Genomic DNA, 21,649 nt, shown 5'->3' on the forward strand with positions numbered 1-21,649 from the left:
AACAAAGCCATGAACAATGCACATTGGAAGATTTCCTACCGTGCACAGCAGAGTCACCAAACTCTCTGCAAAGAGAAGAGCAGTCACAGAGTCCATCCATAAGAATAACTGCTTAGTTAGTTTGGCAAGCAGATGGTGTGCTTAAATTAGGTCCATGGTGGGAATACCTTCAGTAAAGCAAATTATACAGGAAAATACAGGCCATATTGTTCTTCTGTTTTGCTTGGAGTTAAGAGCAATGTGATACCAAAGGAATGAAAGGGAAACTGCAGATTATTCCAGTCTCTGTGTGCCACGGGACTTAATTCTGACAAGGGGAAGTAATGGTCCACCAATTTTTCCTTTTCCATTCTGGCTACGTAGCCTCTTCCACACCAGTTGTCTGAGGGGTTTTCTTCCTGTGGATATCTGTGCTCCTGGGATTTTCTGTTTAAACTGAAGTTTGCTTGAACAGAGAACTGTATAGTATTTATTCCATCTTCCTTGTCTATGTGGCATCATAATAACAATGGTAACACAGTCTTTAATATTTTCTCCCTAGATGCTGATGAATGCCAACTCTTTGGACAAGAAATCTGTAAAAACGGCTTCTGTTTGAATACACAGCCAGGTTATGAGTGCTACTGCAAACAAGGCACATACTATGACCCTGTTAAGCTTCAGTGCTTTGGTAAGTTTATTTAAAGTGGTCTTGTCACTATAATGGTATGCAGATGGGCAAAAGAAGCAGACTCCTACAGCAGGATTCCCATCAGGGCTGTGGCATTCCCAGTAAGGGGAGAAACACTGGGCCTCTGAACTCCTGTAGCAGCTTTGTAAGATGCATTGGGTCATTTCCCTTCCTTCTGCTTGGCTGAGTAGCAATTCTGGATGACATAGCAGTGGCATGTAGAGCAGGGTTTGCTTTATTTGCCTCCTTTTTCAGCAAATTACTCCCAAGAGTTTGCGTCTCCAGAACAGCCTTCTGTGCTCCTTTGAGTGCATAGTCAGGGGCTGTGCCAGCCTTAATGCAGGCAGCACAAAGGGATCAGAGGGGCTCCCTCCTTACATGCACACTGCTGCTTCACTCTGCCAAGGTACAATTTAGCCTTCTGTTCGTTGTATATGGGGTGAGCAGTGAAAGGCTTATAGTGAAACTCACCTTCCATTTGGTAAGCGTTCTGGGTTTACTATATTAAATTAACGCAGACTCTTTTTTTGTTTCAAGGGCAGATATTTTCCACAAGGAGTTAATATGCAATGTGAAATTACAGTTGAGGTTATTGATAAGCCCATTTTAGCCTGCACAACCTTGTACTCCTTTGGTTCTGGTATTCAACTAAAATTACTCATAACCATGACCCTGGCTTTTACTTTGTAAGCAGAGAACCATGTATAATGTGCAGAATAGCATAATGAAAGGAAACAATTTTTGCAACTGCAGTAAGAGAGCCTTTTACCTTGGGATTCTATGATTATTCTTTACAAAGGGTGGGATTCTAGCTGATTAAATGTAATTTATCTGAAGTGGCCTGCTCTTCCCTTGGAGCTAAATTTCAGCTTTTGCTTTCCAAGACAAACTAAGAAATACCATGGCTAGGTAAGGTGATCTCTTCTTCTGACAAACTCATGAAGAATTACTTGCTATGCCCATCTCTAATGCCTGCTGATATTGTCCTAAAGGGAAACAAATGTGGGAAGTAGTGGCAGCTATACTGGATGCAGGGTCTTCCTGGCACTGCAGCCCCTCCAACAAGCCTCCTTATCCTCCTTACTATTTCTCCCTGTTAGCTCCCTAAGACTTGAGGATCAGAGGTCAGCATCTTTCAGATGTCTGTCCTTCTCCATGGGCGCAGGCAGGATTTTTTTTGCCAGCAGTGGGTATTTGTGGTAATTTACAGAAGGCATGCAGGGAAGTCTGCTCCTGTTATAGGAAAATAGAAACATAGATTAACACAATGCAAATACTTTGTGCTGGCTCTCCTTGATACATTTCCTTCCATTTTAAAGACACGGATGAATGTCAGGACCCAAACAGCTGTATTGATGGCCAGTGCATTAACACAGAAGGATCTTACAACTGTTTCTGTACACACCCAATGGTTTTGGACGCAACAGAAAAGCGATGCATCAGACCAGCAGATTCGAGTGGTATGATCCATTATACATATTACTGAAGTGAGTACACCTCTACGAGGTGGTGCTGACATGGCTACAGACCCGCAGTCTAAGCTTAGACTGGGTCATCCTTGGATGAGCCTGCTCTTCTGGAGGATTTTGGAAGGCAATGCTTGGACCGTCGTCTGTTGATCCAGAAGGCATCATGATGTAGGACTCCACAGTGCTCCACTTTGCCTATACAGACAGGACATTGCTGGAAGTACTGTGAGATTAGGCTCGGGCTGAGGAGTCTTCAGCCAGTTCACCAGCTCTGCGTCTGCCTTGTCCAGCCTTGTAGGTAATGAGGCACAGCCTGCTTGCTGTCTCAGTAAGGCTGGGGTTTGGCTGCAGGCTAAGTCTCGAGATTCAGTTCTACCAAAGTAAAATAAAAACAGGAATGACAGGATATAGGAGGAAATAGCTAGAATTGTACGTGTGCATTCAATTGATTAACATTGAAGGTACATTAAGCTCACAGTTTCAAGCTGTGGGCTTCAACATCACTGTTAAAGTAACATTTTTGTGTGTTCTTTTCATTTCAGTAGACACTGATTTCAGAAAAAAAAAAAAAAGTTAGCTATTACGAGATTCTTAGAAACGTCTCAGAAATCCAGAGCATTATGCAGTCTGCACAGCTTTGTGTATGCCACTCATGTCTTGGAAAGAATTGTTACAATGTGTTTGATTTAATGCTGGCACTGTATAGCCCTAAATCCAGACCTCTGGTTCCTGCAACTTGCGGTGAATTTTCCTGAGATGCTTCTGTAAAAGGAAATGGGAATACAGACTGAATGCCTGCTTTAATCACTCCAAATTGTAAAGCTGATATTTTGAGGAGTAATGTGTTCGCCCTGTTGCCTGGAACTGTGAAAGAACCACAGCATTTCTATTGTTCAATCTTCAGTTAAACAAACTAAGAGAAGGACTGTCCTTTGGGTTCATCTAGGATGTGAAGAGAATGCAAGAGCCCAAAGGCTCTTCTGCCATGGGACATTGGGGCTGACACAGCAATGATCATCTCAGCCAGCACAAAGCACTCAAGCCTTGTGTCACTACTGGCAATGTTCCCCCCATGCAGAGGGGGAGGGGGCAGGCTGGTTCCTTAGCTGCCAGCAGAATCTGGAGTTGGTTGCAGAGACCCACTGCTGCTTTTCACTGGCAAGCTCTTAGTAAAATAGGTGTCTAAGTTGTGATTGCCTTCATGCTTTCAGAACTCAGTTTTGCTCTTGGGCGAGGTTTCAGTTCTGTATTCACCCATGCATAATGTAAAAAGGCAGTAAATGGATATGTACAGACAAAACAAAACCTTGGTTTGTGACAGCACTTATTTTTCACTCTGTGTTGGAACAAAATCAAAACCTTGCAGATGTCTTCAGAAAACAATTGTGCTGAGGTTTTTGCATTCCGAGTGGAAGATTAAGTTCACAGTTCCTCTCCTTCTGATCAGCAGTAATCAGAACTTGCTGGGACTGGGAATGGTTTCTTCTGAGATCTGTGTCAAAACTATTATGCCTCTGAAATACTCCAGCCTTGACAAAAATACAGATTTTTGTTCATGTTCATAAGAATGTGACAGTAGTTCACAGCAGTGTTCTGTCTCTAACAATAGCTCTAAGTGGATGATTAGGGACCAGGAGGGCAGATAAACAATACTTCTCTTCATCCTCCCCAGCACTCTCTCAGCCTCCAGCTATTTTCAGCTCAGGGGATTTCCTGAGACTGATGTAGTTTGTCTGTTTAGTTAATGGGACTCTCTCTTCCAAGTATTTGTCCAGTCTCCCAGGGAGCCCATGTAAAATTTTTGTTCAGCTCTGCCCTAGTTGTAAAAGTTCTTTCAGATGCCATTGACGGCAATATAAGAAAAGCAAAATAACAACTTTTAAAGATCCATTGTGTGGATGGAGTTCCCCAAACATTCATCCCTCTCCCAGTGCTGGTTTTTGTCAAGCTTTGTTAACTTCCATGGGAGCCGAGCTGAATCCGTGTTAAGTATTCAGCAATGATGGTGATTTAGAAAGATTTGGGTTTTGGGTATCCGACACAATGTGCTTTTAAATTGGCCTAATGTGACAACCCAGAACCTTTGAAGATTTTTCCAAAGCTGAACATTCAAGGGATGAGCCACCTCAGGCACTTAAAAAAGGTCATGACTTCTAAACTCAAAGTTGTATTCAGCAAAGTCTGTAAAGCTAAGTTATTTTTCTAATTTAAATTTATAAAATTTATCGTCATACCAGTGTCTTATTTAAATAACCATGCTGTGATGATGACCTAATCCTGTCTTCTCCATCAGAGCAAACTGAAGAAGCTGAGGTCTACCAGGACCTTTGCTGGCAGCACCTAAGTGATGATTTTGTCTGCAGTCGACCGCTGGTTGGGAAGCAGACCACATACACGGAGTGCTGCTGCCTGTATGGGGAAGCCTGGGGCATGCAGTGTGCACTGTGTCCCATGAAGGAGTCAGGTAAGGAGACGCACGTGTCACTTCTCAGAACCTAATCTGAAATGCTTCATCACTTTAATGATGTCATTAAAGCATTTGTACCTTGCATTTGTACCTGCACCAATAACGTAAGAAAGAACGTAAAAGCCCCTAGCCCCTCAAGTTAAGGGAAATAGGTTACCAGTAAGGACTGAAGAATCTCCAGGGAATATAATTTAGTGTTAGAAAAAAAAAGCTGGCTGTTGTATTTCTAAAATTCTATATTTTGTTTATGCGTTTGGAAATCAGATACTCTTCCATGACATTTCAGGTAGAAGGTGCTACTTGTGATGACTACAAAAGCTGAATGGATACAGAGAAATGTCATTGACACACAGATTTATTTCTGGGGACTGGAGAAGGGGCCAGTGGAAGCAGCATAGATATATGTCATGCTGTGCCTGAGATACATCAGCCCTGGTATATACAGTCTGGTATGATACTAACTTCTTCCCCCCCCATATAAACTTTCCTAACGTCTAGTTTGGATGCAGCTTTCTTAATATAAATGTGTCTTTCAGTGATATATCTTTCCATGTAGGAATACCATACTGCACTGGTAAAGCATTTTATTGTGAACATTCCTGGAATTTTTCTTGGGCCTGTGTTACGCTAATGGTAATGTTGTGGCTAAAGCAATACATGTTTTACTTGTAGCAAACACCCAGGAATTAAAAAACTACACAGAGAAGCTCAGTGAAGCATTAATGTGGTTGATTCTGTCTGCTTGGGTTGTATGCTTTTATAATTTACTTGCAAGGTCCCTGAACCTGTTCTTAGATAACTTTACTTGTTTGAGTTTGCTTTGGAAATACAGCAATTGAAAAAAAAGCATCTGATTTTGATGATATTGGCTGGAGTAACTGCTGGCCGATGCTTACCCCAGGAAGAGACTGAAGAAGAAAAACAGGGAATGACAGCAGCTGGATTTCTAAGATATGGAAATCTCTGAAATGTCTTTGTCAGAACAAATCTTATATGAGGACATCAAATTTCTGTACCTGCTAGATTAACAAATGCAATGGAAAGAAACGTAAGACAAATATAGGGCAACAGCTAATAGCAAGAATCGTTGCTATGACCTGGAACTCCTCAAGTGGAAAGATTGAGCAGATTAAAGGAGTTTTTCTTTGTACAAAGTTCATCACATGGTGAGAGTGACCCATCTGTGTCATGCAAGCATGCAATCCTGAGAGAGCAAAGAAAAGCTCTTCCTCTTAGAGTTAAACTGGGTACAAGATTTACTTCTGGAGATTTCTAGCTAGTTACATTTAAAGCAAGATAAATCTGAAAAGAAAGAGAAGGACCACCAACATGGTCAGGCAAAGAGAACCTGCCTCACAAGGGAAGATGAAAAATTCCAACCATAGCTGCAGAACAAAGGCTACAAATTCTAAGACTCTCCTCTAGAGCACAATCATGGTGGATTCCCAGAAGCTTTTAATTTAAACAAAAGTGCTGATATGAGTTTTAAAAAAATGGAACTATTTCAGTTTGAAAATATTAGATGTATTTTGGTCATTAGGAACACAGGATTCTGGAGTCTCACTCCTGTGCCAACAGTGGGGTGCAAATCCTCACTAGCTCTATGAAGAAAATTGAGAAGTTAGTTTTAAAAATTACATGGAGGTTCCCAATGGATAACATCCTAAACATCAGTTGGATGATCCTTAGTCAAAGCTGAAGAGCATTATGTTGGATAATAAAATCTTTCTCCCTTCAGACACAAGATAACTTTTATGCAATGTTTCATTTGCACTGAGAAGTATCTGCTTTAACTGAAACTATGAGGCATACTTTGATCCCAAATACTTTAAATTATCCTTATAGATTAGAAGATAGTTAAAAATAAAAGCATATTGAATGTTTATTATGTCAGAACAAACATACAAGCTCTCATTTCTTAGTGGAGATGGTATGTGCTCATTTGTCCTCACACACATGTGCACTCACCCACACAGAAACCTGGAAGCCTTTCTCTGTGCTCAGGAACGTTTACCAAGAAAAATTTAAAGCTGACTGAACTGAATAAATGATTCATTTGACATGTCTTCAGTCTGTAGCACTTAAAGTGATATCATTGGCTCAAGAGAGTGCTTTCACACCTCCAGGCCATCAGGTCACAGGTTCAAGTCCTGGCTGGGGAACCTGGAATTTCTCCATTTTTAAATACTTAGGTATTGTGTTGGCCGGGTTTTTCTACTGAAGGTGTTTGCTTATTTCCCCAGTTAGGGGTTTTTTGAAGATTTGTAACACATGTTAAAGAAGACCTGGCAATGTGAAAAGTGTTATCACCACAAGACTTTCACCATGAAATGGGTTGGATCATAGTACAGATCTGTGGCTTCCTCTTCCCTTGTTTACAGTCCCATTATATTTGACGATCTAATCACCACCCTTAGAAAGAAAGAAACACCACCATAATTTATACTATTGCGAGTCCCTTCTAAAGATATTAATGCTTTATTAAAAATAACCTCTAGCTTTTGTAATCCAAGCTGTCTTCAAAGTGCTTCCATTTTTCATTACAAGATTTAAATATCCTGTTCAAGTAGGATCCAGCATAAAACCAGTGAGAAGGTAGGGCACTTTTGCAAGAATTTATCCATACTAAGCAAAAATAAATACAATCTTAAATCAGCCTGAAAACAGAACTTACATGGTTGCTACTGTTCCTAAAAACCACTAATCAGTTTTTAATTAAACAAACCCCACTGAAACGACTCCAAACATTCAGAGACTGAGACAAAAATAAGTTGGGTTTGTTGATATTGCAACAAATATCAGCAGCAACATCTTAACAACACTAAGACTGATAAGTATTTTGATGACAACATTGAGGAACAAACTCAAAATACTAGTTCAAAGTCCTGATCAAAATAGTACAGACATGGGCTGCAGTGCTGTGGTTGAGTATATCTGACTCTTGCAAACAAGGGATGTAAAGACATTGCTTTCAATTAGATTATCTTATGATACCATCATATTGTGGATAAAGACTTCCACAGATTTCATCCAGTACCAAAATGTATTCTCTGTGAGCTCACCGTGTCATTAGTCTGTATTTGCCCAAAGAACAGTAATAACAGTTTAGTAATTATTCTTTTAAAACTTCCATGTTAATTGAGGTTTGTCATTGGCAATCTGTAGAAATTGACCAGTTGAAGAAAATTAGAAAATTGGATACTTTTTGGTTTAGAAAACAATAGCAAAACATCCTTTCTTCATTGCATCCACCCAAAAAAATACATGTTGGGTGACCTGCCTTCCGAAGTTCTGCTTCTTTGGTCAATTTTCTGTTAGTGCCTAACAGCCCAACTTTCTCCATCCAGAGTCCATGGTCTAGTAACTGGTAGCAGGACAGGCACCAATAGGTTTAGCAGCTGGGTCAAAACCTCCATGGCAGAAAACAGAGCAACTGGCCCAGATTGAAAAAATCTGAACTCTAAAATAAAGCTATATACACCTCAAGTTAACTTGAACTTGTAGGACCTGAACTATAAACATTCTGAGATTCCAGAAGCTGCTGTGAGACTCTTAGGGGACTGGAATGGATTTTAGGCAACGTGTATGATTACAGGAAATTTGAAGAGAGGAGATAGAACTAACAGCTCGAAAATGTTGAGTAATGTGGCTTGCTGGGGTCAGCATTTAATTTACAGAGACAGTTTATTCTATTTGCAAAAATGATAGTTTTGAGGCTATTGCAGTGCAGTACCACCTTTGCTTCAGTAACACCTTAAGATGCTGGTAAGATGGTATTAGGAGCCCCTGAACCAAAGAGATGTCAGTCAGTTAAGGAGGGTACTTTCTCTTCTGTAGCTGGCTGCCTGGAGAAGCTTTCATTAAAAAAACAGGGTGAGGTAGGTCTGGGACTCAGCAGCTTTAGCTGATGTTTTAATAACTATTTAGAGTGGGGGTACATAACTACATCTGTAACTCAGAATTTTTGGTGGTGTGAGTACTAAGATAATGTCATGAACACATTCTTGGGCAACTGTGAAAGGCACCAGCATTCAGTTTATCATCCTGCTTATTTGTGTGCACTTAGAGATACTTTTTGTATTCTAAAGTTTTAAATTGTATTACTTTGTGGGGTTTTATGGAACCACTTTGTGTTTAGAAGAACTATACAAAAGACAATTGTAGATCTCCAGTCAGTAGATGTTTCAGATATTCTGTGGGATTAGAAGTCACATAAAGGACTGATGTTCGTATTGTATTTGAAGATTCTCTTTATCTCCGCCTTTGCAAAGCCCATGCAAGGAGAACACTGAGAGTAGTGGTTAATGTGAATCACCTGGGGTATTGTATAATGTAGGATTTCTCTTGCACAATTTCATATTGTATTTTTTATACAGAAATCCACATCAGTGCTGCAGTTTTTCTTTCCATCAGGAAAGATAAAAAAGCACCTTGAGCGATATATTCCCCTAACCTGTCCTAGACATGTGCTTTACAATGAGATGCTGTCCTGGAAGTGGTTATGTCTTTCCATGGATTAAAATGTACAATGAACAACTAATTCAGACACAGACCCTCAGAGATGCCTACACGGAGTTGACTTCTGCCCATTTCTGGCAGAACAGATTGTTTGGATTGCATTTTTGTTGCAAAGGAACTCTGTGTATCCTTTGTAAACATTATGAGTTAGTTCTGGGCTGAGCTTCCATATTATGAGAACATAGTGTTCCCTTTAAGTTCTGGCTAATGTCACTCGTGAAGATCTGCAAGTACAGGGAAAACCAATGTGTGTAAAGGATGAGTTTTCAACTGTCCTCTTTTGGGATGGTCAAGATCAGCAGGGAGGCACTGGATTCACTTCTGTAGATCATTGCTCATCTTTCCATTTAGGATGGCATTGTGCCTCCTTCCTCTGTGGTAAGGGCTCTGGTCAAATGGATTATGTCCTCTGGGCTTAAAACATTGCAGTGATTTGGCCTTGAATGTTGAAATTCTTGTGTTCAGTTCTGCAGATTTTTGACTGATTTAATTTCTGTTGATGAAGAGTTTCAGTGCTTTTCCTGAAGGTTAGAAGAGACATGCAGAGTAGCTTTGGCTAAATGTTCTTTCTCATGGAACCTCACATTCCAAATGTATATGGAAATCAGCAAGGAGTCAGAAAGCTATGTGCAAAATTGTGGCAGAAACAACCTGACTTTACTACAACTTTTAGCTATCTACTTGGAGCAAAAGGAGAGGGAAGATCATTTTAGGAAACTTGAGCAGGATTAGTAGAGGAACAAAAGGTCACTACCAAGAGGTTTTGAGACAATCAATTTGGTAATTATTTCAGTTTACCAAGAGCTTTACATCCACTGTGACTCTTTTTCAGGGATTTCATTTAGAGTGTGTCCATGAGAGGGTATGAACAGCCTTCTTAACTAATGAAAAATAACCTTTAAGACTGATACCCTTACCTTTTTCTTAAGTTGCAGGATCGATATGAATGCTGTTCACTGCAAACCTTCACATCTATCCATGGGCAATATCAATGAAGTTATCAAAACTGTCAAATAGCACAATCTAAATATAGAGAAGAAATACCTTTAGCTTTCGTTCACATATGATGCAATCTCCTGAGACGGCATAAACTTAACCAATTTGGACTGATGTCCAGAACCTTTGGTGAAACTGTTGCATTCTTAAATAATTTGAAGGATCAGCTTTGGTTTCTTAGTCTTGACTTCTTTTGTGTGTGATGGTAACAATTCTGAGGACCTGGAACAGAAATAAAGTTTTATTTCAGGTAGGAGCTGGACTGGCTGTGGTGTAGTTGTTTCATGGTTGTGTCAGGAAAAGCTTTTTATATAATAATTTGCTTTAAATACATGAAATATGGAATAATGTTTCTGACATTAGGATTTTTAGGCCTCTGGGTACAAGTAAGGCTCACAACGGCTTGCTCAGTTACAGCTATATATGCAAATTGGATGCATATTTGCACAGCTAATATTTTGCTAACAAGCACCTAAAAGCCAGTGGGTCCATCCAATTTATATTGTGTTGTCTCTGTCAGCTGAGCTTTCATTACCAATTACAGCTAACAGCTGTGCCAGTACACATGTGTGTCTAGATGTAATCCCCTAACACTTGTTTAATATGCAATACATCTGACTTTAAAAATATCCTTTACATTTTTGGAAGAATACATCAGCTTCCTTTTATAGTAGCCACCCTAACTTATACAGCAAGCTGTCTCTATGCTTCATTTGCAAGTTATGAGGAAAACTAAGAAACACATGGACCAATGTAGACTAAATTATACTAGAAACAAAAGGGTTTTTTCTCTTGAACTGTAGTTGTATTGTCCCTGATCACAGCCAAAAGATGAGTGAGTAGAAAAAATAAACCCATACAGAAAAATGTTTCTTCATTCATTGTGAATTATAGAATATTTTCTTTCAACTTTACTTGAAAGATTCTTTTCAAAGTGAGCATTAATTTTTGTGACAGCTAAAATGTTTCTGTCATTCAGGAGTAGTTACACATTCTCTCTTGATCTCTACCCCCTTACCACTTTCTTGATCTCAGTCTCGTGTGTCTTCTCCCTAGGGCAATGTCATGCTGTTCTCCATTTGAATACTTGCCTAAAAGTTTCTGTGTACTAGTCATGCTTCCACCCACAAATCTTAGCACTCTGTTCGTGTAGCTCCCTCCCCTGGAAAACTGTGACCAACACACATGACAGTGACCCAAAATACATTATTTTTAATTTGAACTGTAGGACCATAACATAGCAAGGGGAAAAGTTTAAGACAACAGAAAGTGTCATTGCTGTAACTTGTTCTATCCTCCACAGAGGCACTCTGATGAGTTCATTTCTGTCAGGGATCCAAGTCTCAAGTCTATCTTTTTTCAAAGCACCAGTTCTCATGACCTTTCCAGAACATGGCCCCCTGTATACCTTTCAGTCTTTGCACTCTCTTCTCTGCCCACCCTTTTCTTCCCTGGGGGGAAAAAAAAGAAAGAGAAAGAAGAAGACAAGCTGTGAAAGGTGGAATAGATAACTCACTAGAATAGATAACTTACCATTGTTATTGGTCCTGAATTTCTACTGTTGGTTTCTTAGGTGAGTTGCTGTTGCTCCCCTTGGGTTTATTCCTCGAGCACCTAGTGACAGAATCAACATATTGTAAAAGACAAAGAGATTTAGTCTATGCTATTTGGACAGCTAAACAGAACATACAGTATTATGAGAGTATTATAGGTATAAGACCTAAAAATTCAGAACTTGATTTTTGAGGAACCAGTGGGGCAGGAAATGGGTTTCTATTGTCAACATTTCTTAATTCTTCTTTAGATGTTAAATAGCTTTGCATTGGCAGACATGCAATATAAAATAGTCTTGCACAATTTCAAACTGTGCAACTCTCATGTACATGAGAGCTCCAGCTCTATGGGTTTTCCAAAGTTCCAACTTTTCCTTCAGAACTAAAAAATTGTTTATATGACCAGTATCACTAGTGGTAAAATTATCACTGAGTAATCTGGGAAGCCAGTGTCCAGGTTCTGCTCAGTCCTTCCATCAGATCACATTCATGTGGAAGAAGCAGTGATCTCTAAGAGCTGCTTGTCTTGTTCCTTTGCCTTTCACTGACTGTTTTTATGTGGTGGTTTCCTCCACACAAGCCAGATGAATTAGTATTTTGTGGTAGAACACAGATTTCCTTTGCCAAGAACATTTGTGGGCATCTGTGAGAAAGTGCTTTTACTACTTTGCATAGCTTTCCTGTGTGTACATACCAATGAAGAGAGCTATCTGAGATGATAACCTGTCCCCATGCGTGGATGTTTATCTGGGATTAGATGTGGGGAAGAAAGAATGGGGTGTTTGTGCTCCTATGACAGCTCCTAAAACTATGCTCAGTATCACAGTGGGAAGCTATGCAGTCAGGGATGTAAGTAACTTTTGCTATATGTCTTTTATTTTGCCATGCTGGCTTTGTTTCCTGTGCCCTGGGATGTTACTCTTGGGCAGTGTACTTTGTTCTCTGGGAGAGGAAAGTGATATTTGAATATTATTACTGTATATAAATATATTCTGGAGGACATACCTCAAAGGAAACCACTTTGCTCTTGCAGCAGAATGTGGTGGGATTTACAATGATTTGTAAGTTCTCTGGGGAGTTCATGCTGCAGACTTGGACTGGCAGCCATGGCAGCTCTGGGTGTGCACAGACAAGCTTTGCCTGTACTGCTCCGTCTTGTGCTCTCAAAGGGCCAAGCTGTTGACCACAGAATTCAAAGAGACTTTTTGAACACTTTGGGTTTTTAAGTACAAAGTAAAATCGTTCCAGGTGGAGGAGATACTACCTGTAAAAATAAAATTACAGTGCTGGACAGCAAGTAGGGCTGTGCTTTGTACTGTCTAGAGGCAGTCTGGACTTATCCAACTATTTGCTGTCTGGGACAGTTCTACACAGCATGAGGTTTCTGGCTCTGCAACCATCTGCAATTCTTGGATTTTGTATCTGCTTAGGGCTTTTTTTCCTCCCTCTCTTTTGGTGGTTTTTCTTTCCCGTCCTTTCTCTGCCTGATTCTCAGAACACCAGGCACTCTTCACAGAACCAGATGCTAAATAGACTGTAGCAACAGTAAAAGAGCACCTGGTTGCTCTATTTTAACAATATTTCTGTTTTCAAATAAACTGTATTATATGTCTTTTAGTAAAGGGTAATTGAAACAGAGTGGACACAATTTTTATTTGATTTATAAAAGGATCAAACTCTGTGTAAGCGTTTCAAACATGGACTCTGACAACTGAAATGAAGAGTTGCTTTAGTCTCAACTTGTGTAGTCTAGCTTTAAGGGAGAGGCGCAAAATCAGATGTAATTATTTCTCCTGTGTGTTTCCGGATGCTCTTTGAGGTTCAGAGCCAAGGAGACTTTGAACAGCACTCACACTTTTAAGCCTGTGGGTTGAAGATACAGTTTGTACAGAAGTGTAGGCTATGTTAGAAGTATTTTTCACTCTGATTTCTGCAGGTTGGCTGAAATGTGCCATAAATATTGGCTGTACCTGTCCCAATTTACTTCCTTTGGGAAGGCTTCTGCTAGCAGCCATGATGATCTGGGGTAGCCTTTGTTCCACAGAATGAGGAGTTTAAACAGAGACAGCCCTGGAGAGAAGTGCATTAGCAGTGCAATACACAGCATCCCTCAGCTCTTGCTTCCCATGCAGAGCAGAAGAACCTGACCTATAACTTTTTGTACAGTTATTGACTCAAATCTATCCCTGGTGTTATCCCTATTATGACTTAATAGCATACATTTGGCTCATTAACATTTTAATGACATCCTTCTTGAAGAGAGAACGCTTTCTGGAAATTTTCTTTTCTGCAGATTTATGGTGTTTCTAGGAAGATAAGTTTATTTCCAGCAAATATGAACCACAGCTCACTGGGGCTAATGTAATGCAGCCTGTGTTACGAGTATGTTTACTTTTATATCTTATTTTCTTTCCCTCCTCAGAGGATTACGCCCAGCTGTGCAACATTCCTGTTCCAGGATCTCGGCGGCCATATGGACAGGATGCTTTAGTTGACTTCGAGGAGCACTACACCCCAGAAACCAATCCATACTTTGTTGAAGACCGTAAGCAAGATTCTCTGTTATGTAAAAGACTTGAAATGAGATTTTTAACTTCAGTTTTATTCCCCTGTAGCCAGGTTCTTTCTTCTCTTTGCTGCTGGGTAGTGTGGCCTGTTTATGCTTCAGTTATTCCTATGACACTAGCTTTCAGTCAGGTGTTCTAGTTCAAGAGCCAGGTTTGTATGAGAGTCCAGTTGGGATCAGAGTACAATTAATTTTTAATCTAGTGAAATGGTTTGTGCCAAGTGTACTAAATTTGTGTTTACCAACAGTTTTACAGCTCAAGGTCAAAAGGCTTGCCAATTTTCCTTCTCACAAATTGATTTTCTTTTGGAGAATTGGACAGATTTCTCCAGAGTGCGTTTAATTTAAAAGCAAAAAAAGAACCTCTTAATCTTTCCATGATTTCCCAGCAGAACCTGTATGGGTGAAATGAGAGCATGCAAGTCATTCTTGCTCAACTGAGTAAATGTACAGTACAGTGTGATCAGAGAATACACATATGTATGGGCTTCAGGCTGGATGCTATGGCCTGCCAAGCAGGGTGTGAGGGATTGTACACAGCATCTCGCTTGTACTTGAGGAATATCAGGGCTCTTTATGCTGGGTCAGGCCCAGCTCACTGTTAAAATTTGCAGGAGAGAAATGCTTACAGATTTCAGCATCTTCCTCGAAATCAGGCACCCTGTACAGGTCCAGAATATTTTATCACATTTTTAGAGAAAAAAAGTGGAAGTATCAGAAGGAGCTGGTAACTTCTTGTGCTTTACATGTATATGGCCTGCAAGTTGCTACTATGCCCTGCAAGGTATATACAAGGTATATAATTCAGTGGTAAATAAATTGTGGAAAGTTTTGAACCCACAGCTGAGACCACTTCATAGAATGGCTTCCGTGGGAAGGAACCTTAAAGATCATCTAGTTCCAACTTCTTAGGGACAGAGGGTTAAGAGCTCATGCTCTTGCTCCCATGCTATCACTGAATCAGATGGGGCATCTTTTTTAGGGCATCAGAGACTTCAACATCACAATCCTGTGGCAGGCTGTGTGAGGAATACAGCAATACATTCTGTCCCACGGCAGGGCCGTGTACTTCAGTGTAATATTTGTCATTGTGCAATCAGTTTCTACAGAAGCAAATACATACCTCAGAATTACAATACAGGTCCCATCAAACTGTTTTGAGCTAGAGTATATTTTGTGAAGTAGAACTTGCTGTGAGTGATATATGTTTTAGCTAGTTAGAATTACAACATACTGTATTTATGACAGAAAGAGGGAGAGAAAAAATATGTATATGTTCATGCACATGCATATATGCCTACATATAAGCTATGTAGACTATGTCTAATAAATTATGTCTTTTTTTATTTAAAAAATATCTGTGTATTTGGGGGGACACTTTTCCCTTTTTTGGCATTGTTTTCTAAATTGGAAAAGGTCTTTACTCCTGAGCTCTCTGCAAGCTCTGCCAGAGGACTCCAGCAAGTAATGAAAGTTGGTTGCCTACATCATGACAGTGCTCAATATCCTCAGTACTATTGCACTGGGAAGTGATTTACAAGGCTCATGAAAAAGACTGCAATGTTCCCCATTTAATGTACATTTGTATACATCCTGTGGATTATATATGTTCTTGAGATGTGACATCTGCCAGCAAGTACTTACTTCACATTGTGTGTTCAGTGTCTTCAGAATCTACTCAGCCTGTTACTGACCAACTGAATCCCTGCTAAGAAGCCCACCATGCTAGAAAATTCAGGATAGGAATTTGTAGTCAAAGAGAGGGGGAATGGAAATAGCAGTAAATGCTAGGTAAAGAAGGTAAATGTAGGAAGATATGGAAAGGGCGGAGTAGGAAAGGCAAAAGCAGGTCAGTAGAAAAGAGGGCCTCAAGGACCAAGACAGGATGGAGTAAATAAGAAAAGACAAGAAAAAAAAAAGTAAGGAAGGGAAAAATTCATATTCCTAGGTAGCTTAGCAAATATATGTAGCACAGCTGTTGCAATATGAATCAGTAAACAGCTTTTCAATAAGTTGCTGGCTTGATGGTGGAGCCACTACCTGTTACAGGACAGATGGGGAGGTATATCCTACTCTATTCCACTCCAGCTCCAATTTCCCCTCTATATATTCATTGTACTATTAAACTTATGACTCAAATACTCTCAGCTTTTTCCACAGAAGTCTGTTTGATGTGATGGGCTGCCATCTGCAGTCCTGTTACATCACTGCTCCATGAGCAGAAAGCTAGTGAAAAAAAACCTTAGGACTTACAGGAGCAGTTCAGTCCTAGAGACAATCCCTGAACATGTAAAAATGCAAAATAATTTTCGAAGTATAAATCCTTCTGTATATATAAAAGCATAACTGTCACAAAAACCCTAAGGCAGGGAGCACAAAAAGCATTATACAAATCACTGAATACAAAGACAACTCTTTGTATAAGAGGTGAAAAAAAATAAAGCTCAACTCTTTGAGCTTTGACTGCTCACCATCTAGAATTATGACAAGGAGGAATTGGTAGATTATAGGTATTTATACTGGCACCAGTCACTGAAGCACAAGCCAAAAGGCTGTTAACAAAAAACCACAACAGGAAAGCAGTCTCTGATTTCTTCTTATTTTCCTTACGGCAGCTGGGATTGATTTTTTTTTAATATGTTTTCTTCTGGATAAATTATAATGCATCTCTTACCCCTCTACATACACACACACGCCCCTTATTTTTCTACAGTCCTGTTTTAAGAAACTTTTATCCCAAATTGCACGACCACTTGTTTCCTTAAAGGCTGATACACATAATAATTGAAATAAAAAGTGGCATTTAGAAAACACTGACTTAGTCTTTAAAAAATAAACAGTGAAATTATGGAGTTTCCATTCTACCTAAAAAAAAAAAAAAATCTCAGATTTTTAACACAAAACTTAAGAGTTAAGCAAGTTATTCAGTTTCCATCTTGAAACTTATCACAGCACTTTTCTGGTACATTTAAAACTCCAGATGGTGCAGCTCTGCTAAAGCTGACCTATTTTCTACAAAGTGAAGTCACATTCCAGTAAACTTCTGAAAGAATTTCAGACTTGCACTATATATTTAAGTATACTGATTCAATAGCTTTGTAACCTACTTGTTTGCAATTCTTTCTCCTCCCAGGTTTCCTGAACAGCTTTGAGGAGCTACAAGCAGAGGAATGTGGTATTCTGAATGGATGTGAAAATGGCCGATGTGTAAGAGTCCAGGAAGGCTACACCTGTGACTGCTTTGATGGTTATCACCTGGACATGGCCAAAATGACTTGTGTTGGTGAGGACAGCATATCACCTGTTATGTCACCTGTTATCTCCTGGTAGTCTGTCAGTTCACCCAGTCACTTGACCTTAGGAGGCCTCGAACACAGGGGTTAGAGATGATCACCTGAATTGTATTAGAGATCCAAGCTTTGTTTTACTTACTGCAAAGGAATTATTGTTACCAAAATATCTTGGTGATCCTCAGTGTGTCTTGGTCATTACAGCTGTGTTCAGTTAAGAGAGTAGAAGTGAACAGACACACGTTTGTGGAAAGAAGCTTAAACTTGTATCAAAACTTTAATGTACAGACCAAATGTTTTTCAAAGACTTTAGTAAGCTAGGAGGATGCAACTGGGTCCAGAGCAGAAGAGTGATTTTTAAGAGTGGATTCTGAGTGATTGCCTAAATATGCAGATAACCAGCTGGTGAAGTTTGGCCCCTGATTTTCACAGATTTCAGCAGTCAACAGACTCAACTATTCCTCTCACTCTCAAACTAGTAAATGTACACATTTACTAACCAAGACATCTATATCTTCAATTAAAACAACTAAACATGGAAACAGCAAATGTCAGTGGGAAGATGAAGCAAAACATCCACCCCTCAGTGTAGAAACCTACTACAAATAGTGTGATTATTTCAGTTTAAGGTCTGCACTAACTTTTTTTAGCATTATGCTTTGTGTCACACAGCTGAAATATCCCAGTTCTATGACGAGAAGCTGCCTATGTGCCTTGTAATCTTCAGGACTTTATGGCAAGCTGACCCCCGTAGAAAAAAAAAGATGTAGCTGCTGTGTTTGTCAGGCCAAAGCTGCATGATGTTGAGTGCAGGTAGTTTGCCCTTCACAGCTATTCAGTTGACAACACCAGCAGCTCTTAAAATATTCAGCTGGTAAAGTACAGATATTATGCTAAGAATTTTGAGCTTCTTTCTTAAAATAATTTTTCAGTTATTAGATAAACACCTGGAAGTGGTTTCTTAATTTTGTTGTGCAGCTAAGCTGAATTTGGACTTAGTAATCTAACAGTTTAGGGCCCTTTAATACCCTATTGATTTCCTGTGATAACTTCTACATCTTCCCAATTCATCTTTTAGAGCTTTTGACCCAGCCTAATTCCACCCAATTGGAACTGAAAATAAAATTTTCGGGGCATTTGTGCAGATTGTTCTAGTCCTGACAATGCTGGAACTAAATGAGTATTAATTACACACCAGACTTAAGTACATGTGTCTTTTGATGTCTCCTTTTTGCAGATGTGAATGAGTGCAACGAGCTGAACAATAGGATGTCCCTCTGCAAGAATGCCAAATGCATTAACACAGAAGGGTCATACAAGTGCTTGTGTCTCCCTGGGTATGTGCCTTCAGACAAGCCAAACTACTGCACACCACTGAACTCAGAACCAGAGAGTGAACTGGAGTAGAGGGACATCTCCATATCCTAAGCCCATATACTCTGCACTGTATAAAGAAAAGGAAGAAAAGTATTTCATTTGACATGAGAAGGCACCAGAGTAGCAAACAAAAGGGGAGAAAAGGGTTAAAATGTGTCAAAGGTGAGACATGATGGGTTGGTTGTTTATCAGCTTCACTGAAGTGACAGACCAAATGGACACATTGCTCTGTATGAAAGAAACAAGTATATAGTGTGTTCATAAAAAAAAAATCTTTGAAAATAATCAAAAACAGTGCTGTTATTTTAAACAGAAGAGCTTTGTTTTTTGTTTTATTTTTGTTTTGTTTTGGATTTTTTTTACTATTGCTTGATTAATTTGGCATTTAAATAGTGATGGAAATATTTTATATTACTATGTCATTTTTTTGATTGTTCATTTCCTTGCCTACTGTTTCTTTTCAGACCTTTTTTTCTGATCAGTACAAATTCTATGATACAGATATTCTTAGTCCATTTTATAAGAACTGTTACAGAGGGTGGTGCTCCTCCTTCCCTAGAACATTGGTCAGTGACTTTTTTTTAATTTGCTAGTTGTCTGCCCCGTGGAGCAGGCACCATTTGTTTTCAAATGTTTATATACCTTGGCGAAAAGTCCTTATATTCATTTTGTATCCTGTATGGTTGTTACTGCACTTAAAGTCTTTAGAACCTTTCTTGCCAAGTTCAAAGCTGCTAGTGGACAACATTGGATTCTTTTTGTACATTAAACCAAAAGATTTTAGCTCACATCTCTATTGTAATGTGTAAATTGAACACAAGAGAGATCTTGTATGATTACCCTAACATATTAAAGCTGTATATTAAAACTCAATAAAATCACCTTTTTTTAGAAAAAAAGTGCAATTTACTAATTTTGGCTTCTCCCCCCCCCCCCCCCCCTTTTTTTTTTTATGTTTGTTTTACAAGAATCAGCCCTCAGGTGTTTACAGTACTAGATTTAATTTACATTACAATATTCTTAGGGAGTTGTCTGGCTGATTTTTCCTTCTCATGCTGTTTTAATAAGACCAGAATCTGAATTAGTTAATGCCTGAAGTTCGGCTTCCAGAGGGAAGATTTCAAACACAGACTTACGGAAACTGTTTGACTTGGAAGCTGATTCACATGGAATTTTTTTTCTTTCCTGGTTTAGGCATGTTTCCCACTAAATCTGCAAATAACACTCAACAGTATGATGGCCTGGTTTTCAGAAGTACTGAGGAGAAGGGGGAGAATTTCCTTTTCTTGATGAACTGTACCTTCCCACCAGCTCTTATTTTTCAGTGGAAGGAGAGGAAGAGATTAGGAGACTGACAGATGTTTCACTTTGACCTTCTCCAGAGTGAAAGAGTTTCTTTCGGAAATCCTGAAACAGGTCCTTTTCATATTTTTCAAATGAAATGTTTTGCTGTGTCTTTTAGACATGCCCTGCATTAAGAGAAGAAGGATAAATTGAGTTTTTAAAAGTGAGTCAAATTCAGTCCAATAGTGCAAAATTTAGGTTATTATTTTTCATTTTAAAAAAACCACCAAACCAAAAACAAAACAATAACCTTGTTTCAATTCTGAATAAAATTTATATTCCAATATTCAGGTCAGCCATTGAACCAAAAATGTCTTAATTTATATCCCTTTCAGTCCTGCACACTACAGAATTGATCTTACTGAAGTCTATGTTACTGTAAATGTGCAGTAGCATCTGTCCTGGGGAGACTTCTCTCTGTCTGCTGGAACCTGACAGTAGGACTAGAGGAGATACTGTTAAAATGCAATAAAACATTCTCAATAAAACTCTGGAAAGAGAGATCTTTAGGGAAGAGATTCTTTGTGAACTCTCTTGTCTAGAATTAGGCAGGAGAGGGTGGAGGGCCAGTCACTCTTCTCGTCCAAAAGAGGTGGATTACAAACACTAGAGCTGGTCCTTGATTACACATCCAAAGAATAATTCTTGCTTACCTGCTGTGGTTAAGTAAGAAGGAAGAAAGGTTTAGTGTTATTAGTGAATGCTGTAACTAGAGCTCTTTCCTGTTCTGCTTGAGGTTAATCCTACCATCTTAATAAAGAGCAAGGTGGCAGTTACAACCTTTCACTGGGCTCAGGATGAGCCACCATGAAAATTCATAGACAAGACAGTGCTCTCCTGACTCCCACCTCCCCTGCTTCAGTAACCAGCTGTGCTGATCTCTGTAAGACAGGCTAGGGCCCAAGCCGCCACTGCAGCTCTCACCCCAGCCTCAGATTTTCAGTATCCCAGTCCTCCATCAATCCATACACAAGTAGCACCTGTTTGCAGGTGTGGATGCCACAACAAGCTGACAGATGCATTGGCACAACTGCTGCCAAACTAAATGTTGTACGTGCTCTCAGCAGGGTAATTTGTCTCCAGCTGTTCATCAAAGTTCACAGACCTCAGGTTGTGCTGGCCTTTTGCTCTAGTTTGCCTTATAGACATGGTTCAAGTTGGTCACAGCATTGAAAGCTGCCATTAAGTTCAGAGTGATGGCTTATGCTGGCTCTGGTTCCGTAGAAAACAAATCACCCAGCAAACCTGAACCATCTCTTGGCCCATCAGTTTGTGTTGGCAGCAATTCATAAAAAACATTTTGGTGTGTCCAGCCATCTTCCATCTCCCCTACCTAATTCAAGAGGGCACCAGTTGACCCAAGCCCTGACTGAAGCTTGAAACATTGTGCTGGTTCAAT

The 21,649-nt window shown here is 39.5% G+C and overlaps 1 protein-coding gene across 9 annotated transcripts in view; it reads left to right on the top strand.

Annotated features, from left to right (window-relative positions):
• The window catches only part of LTBP1 (latent transforming growth factor beta binding protein 1), a 182,769-nt gene extending 162,964 nt beyond the window's left edge, over positions 1-19,805 (top strand). For 8 of the 9 annotated variants that reach the window (XM_014876273.2, XM_014876282.2, XM_014876309.2 and 5 more), the window contains 6 exons: positions 542-670; positions 1,990-2,130; positions 4,433-4,603; positions 14,096-14,218; positions 17,373-17,522; positions 18,767-19,805. In XM_014876273.2, the coding sequence (XP_014731759.2) occupies positions 542-670; positions 1,990-2,130; positions 4,433-4,603; positions 14,096-14,218; positions 17,373-17,522; positions 18,767-18,936 (884 nt within the window). In that variant the 3' untranslated portion in view covers positions 18,937-19,805. The remainder of the gene's footprint in view (positions 1-541; positions 671-1,989; positions 2,131-4,432; positions 4,604-14,095; positions 14,219-17,372; positions 17,523-18,766) is intronic. The other variant, XM_014876299.2, reaches the window with a different exon arrangement.
• The last annotated feature ends 1,844 nt before the right edge of the window (positions 19,806-21,649 follow it).

This window comes from Sturnus vulgaris, chromosome 3 (genome assembly GCF_052056855.1).
Source record: "Sturnus vulgaris isolate bStuVul1 chromosome 3, bStuVul1.hap1, whole genome shotgun sequence".
Classification (NCBI taxonomy): Eukaryota; Metazoa; Chordata; class Aves; order Passeriformes; family Sturnidae; genus Sturnus; species Sturnus vulgaris.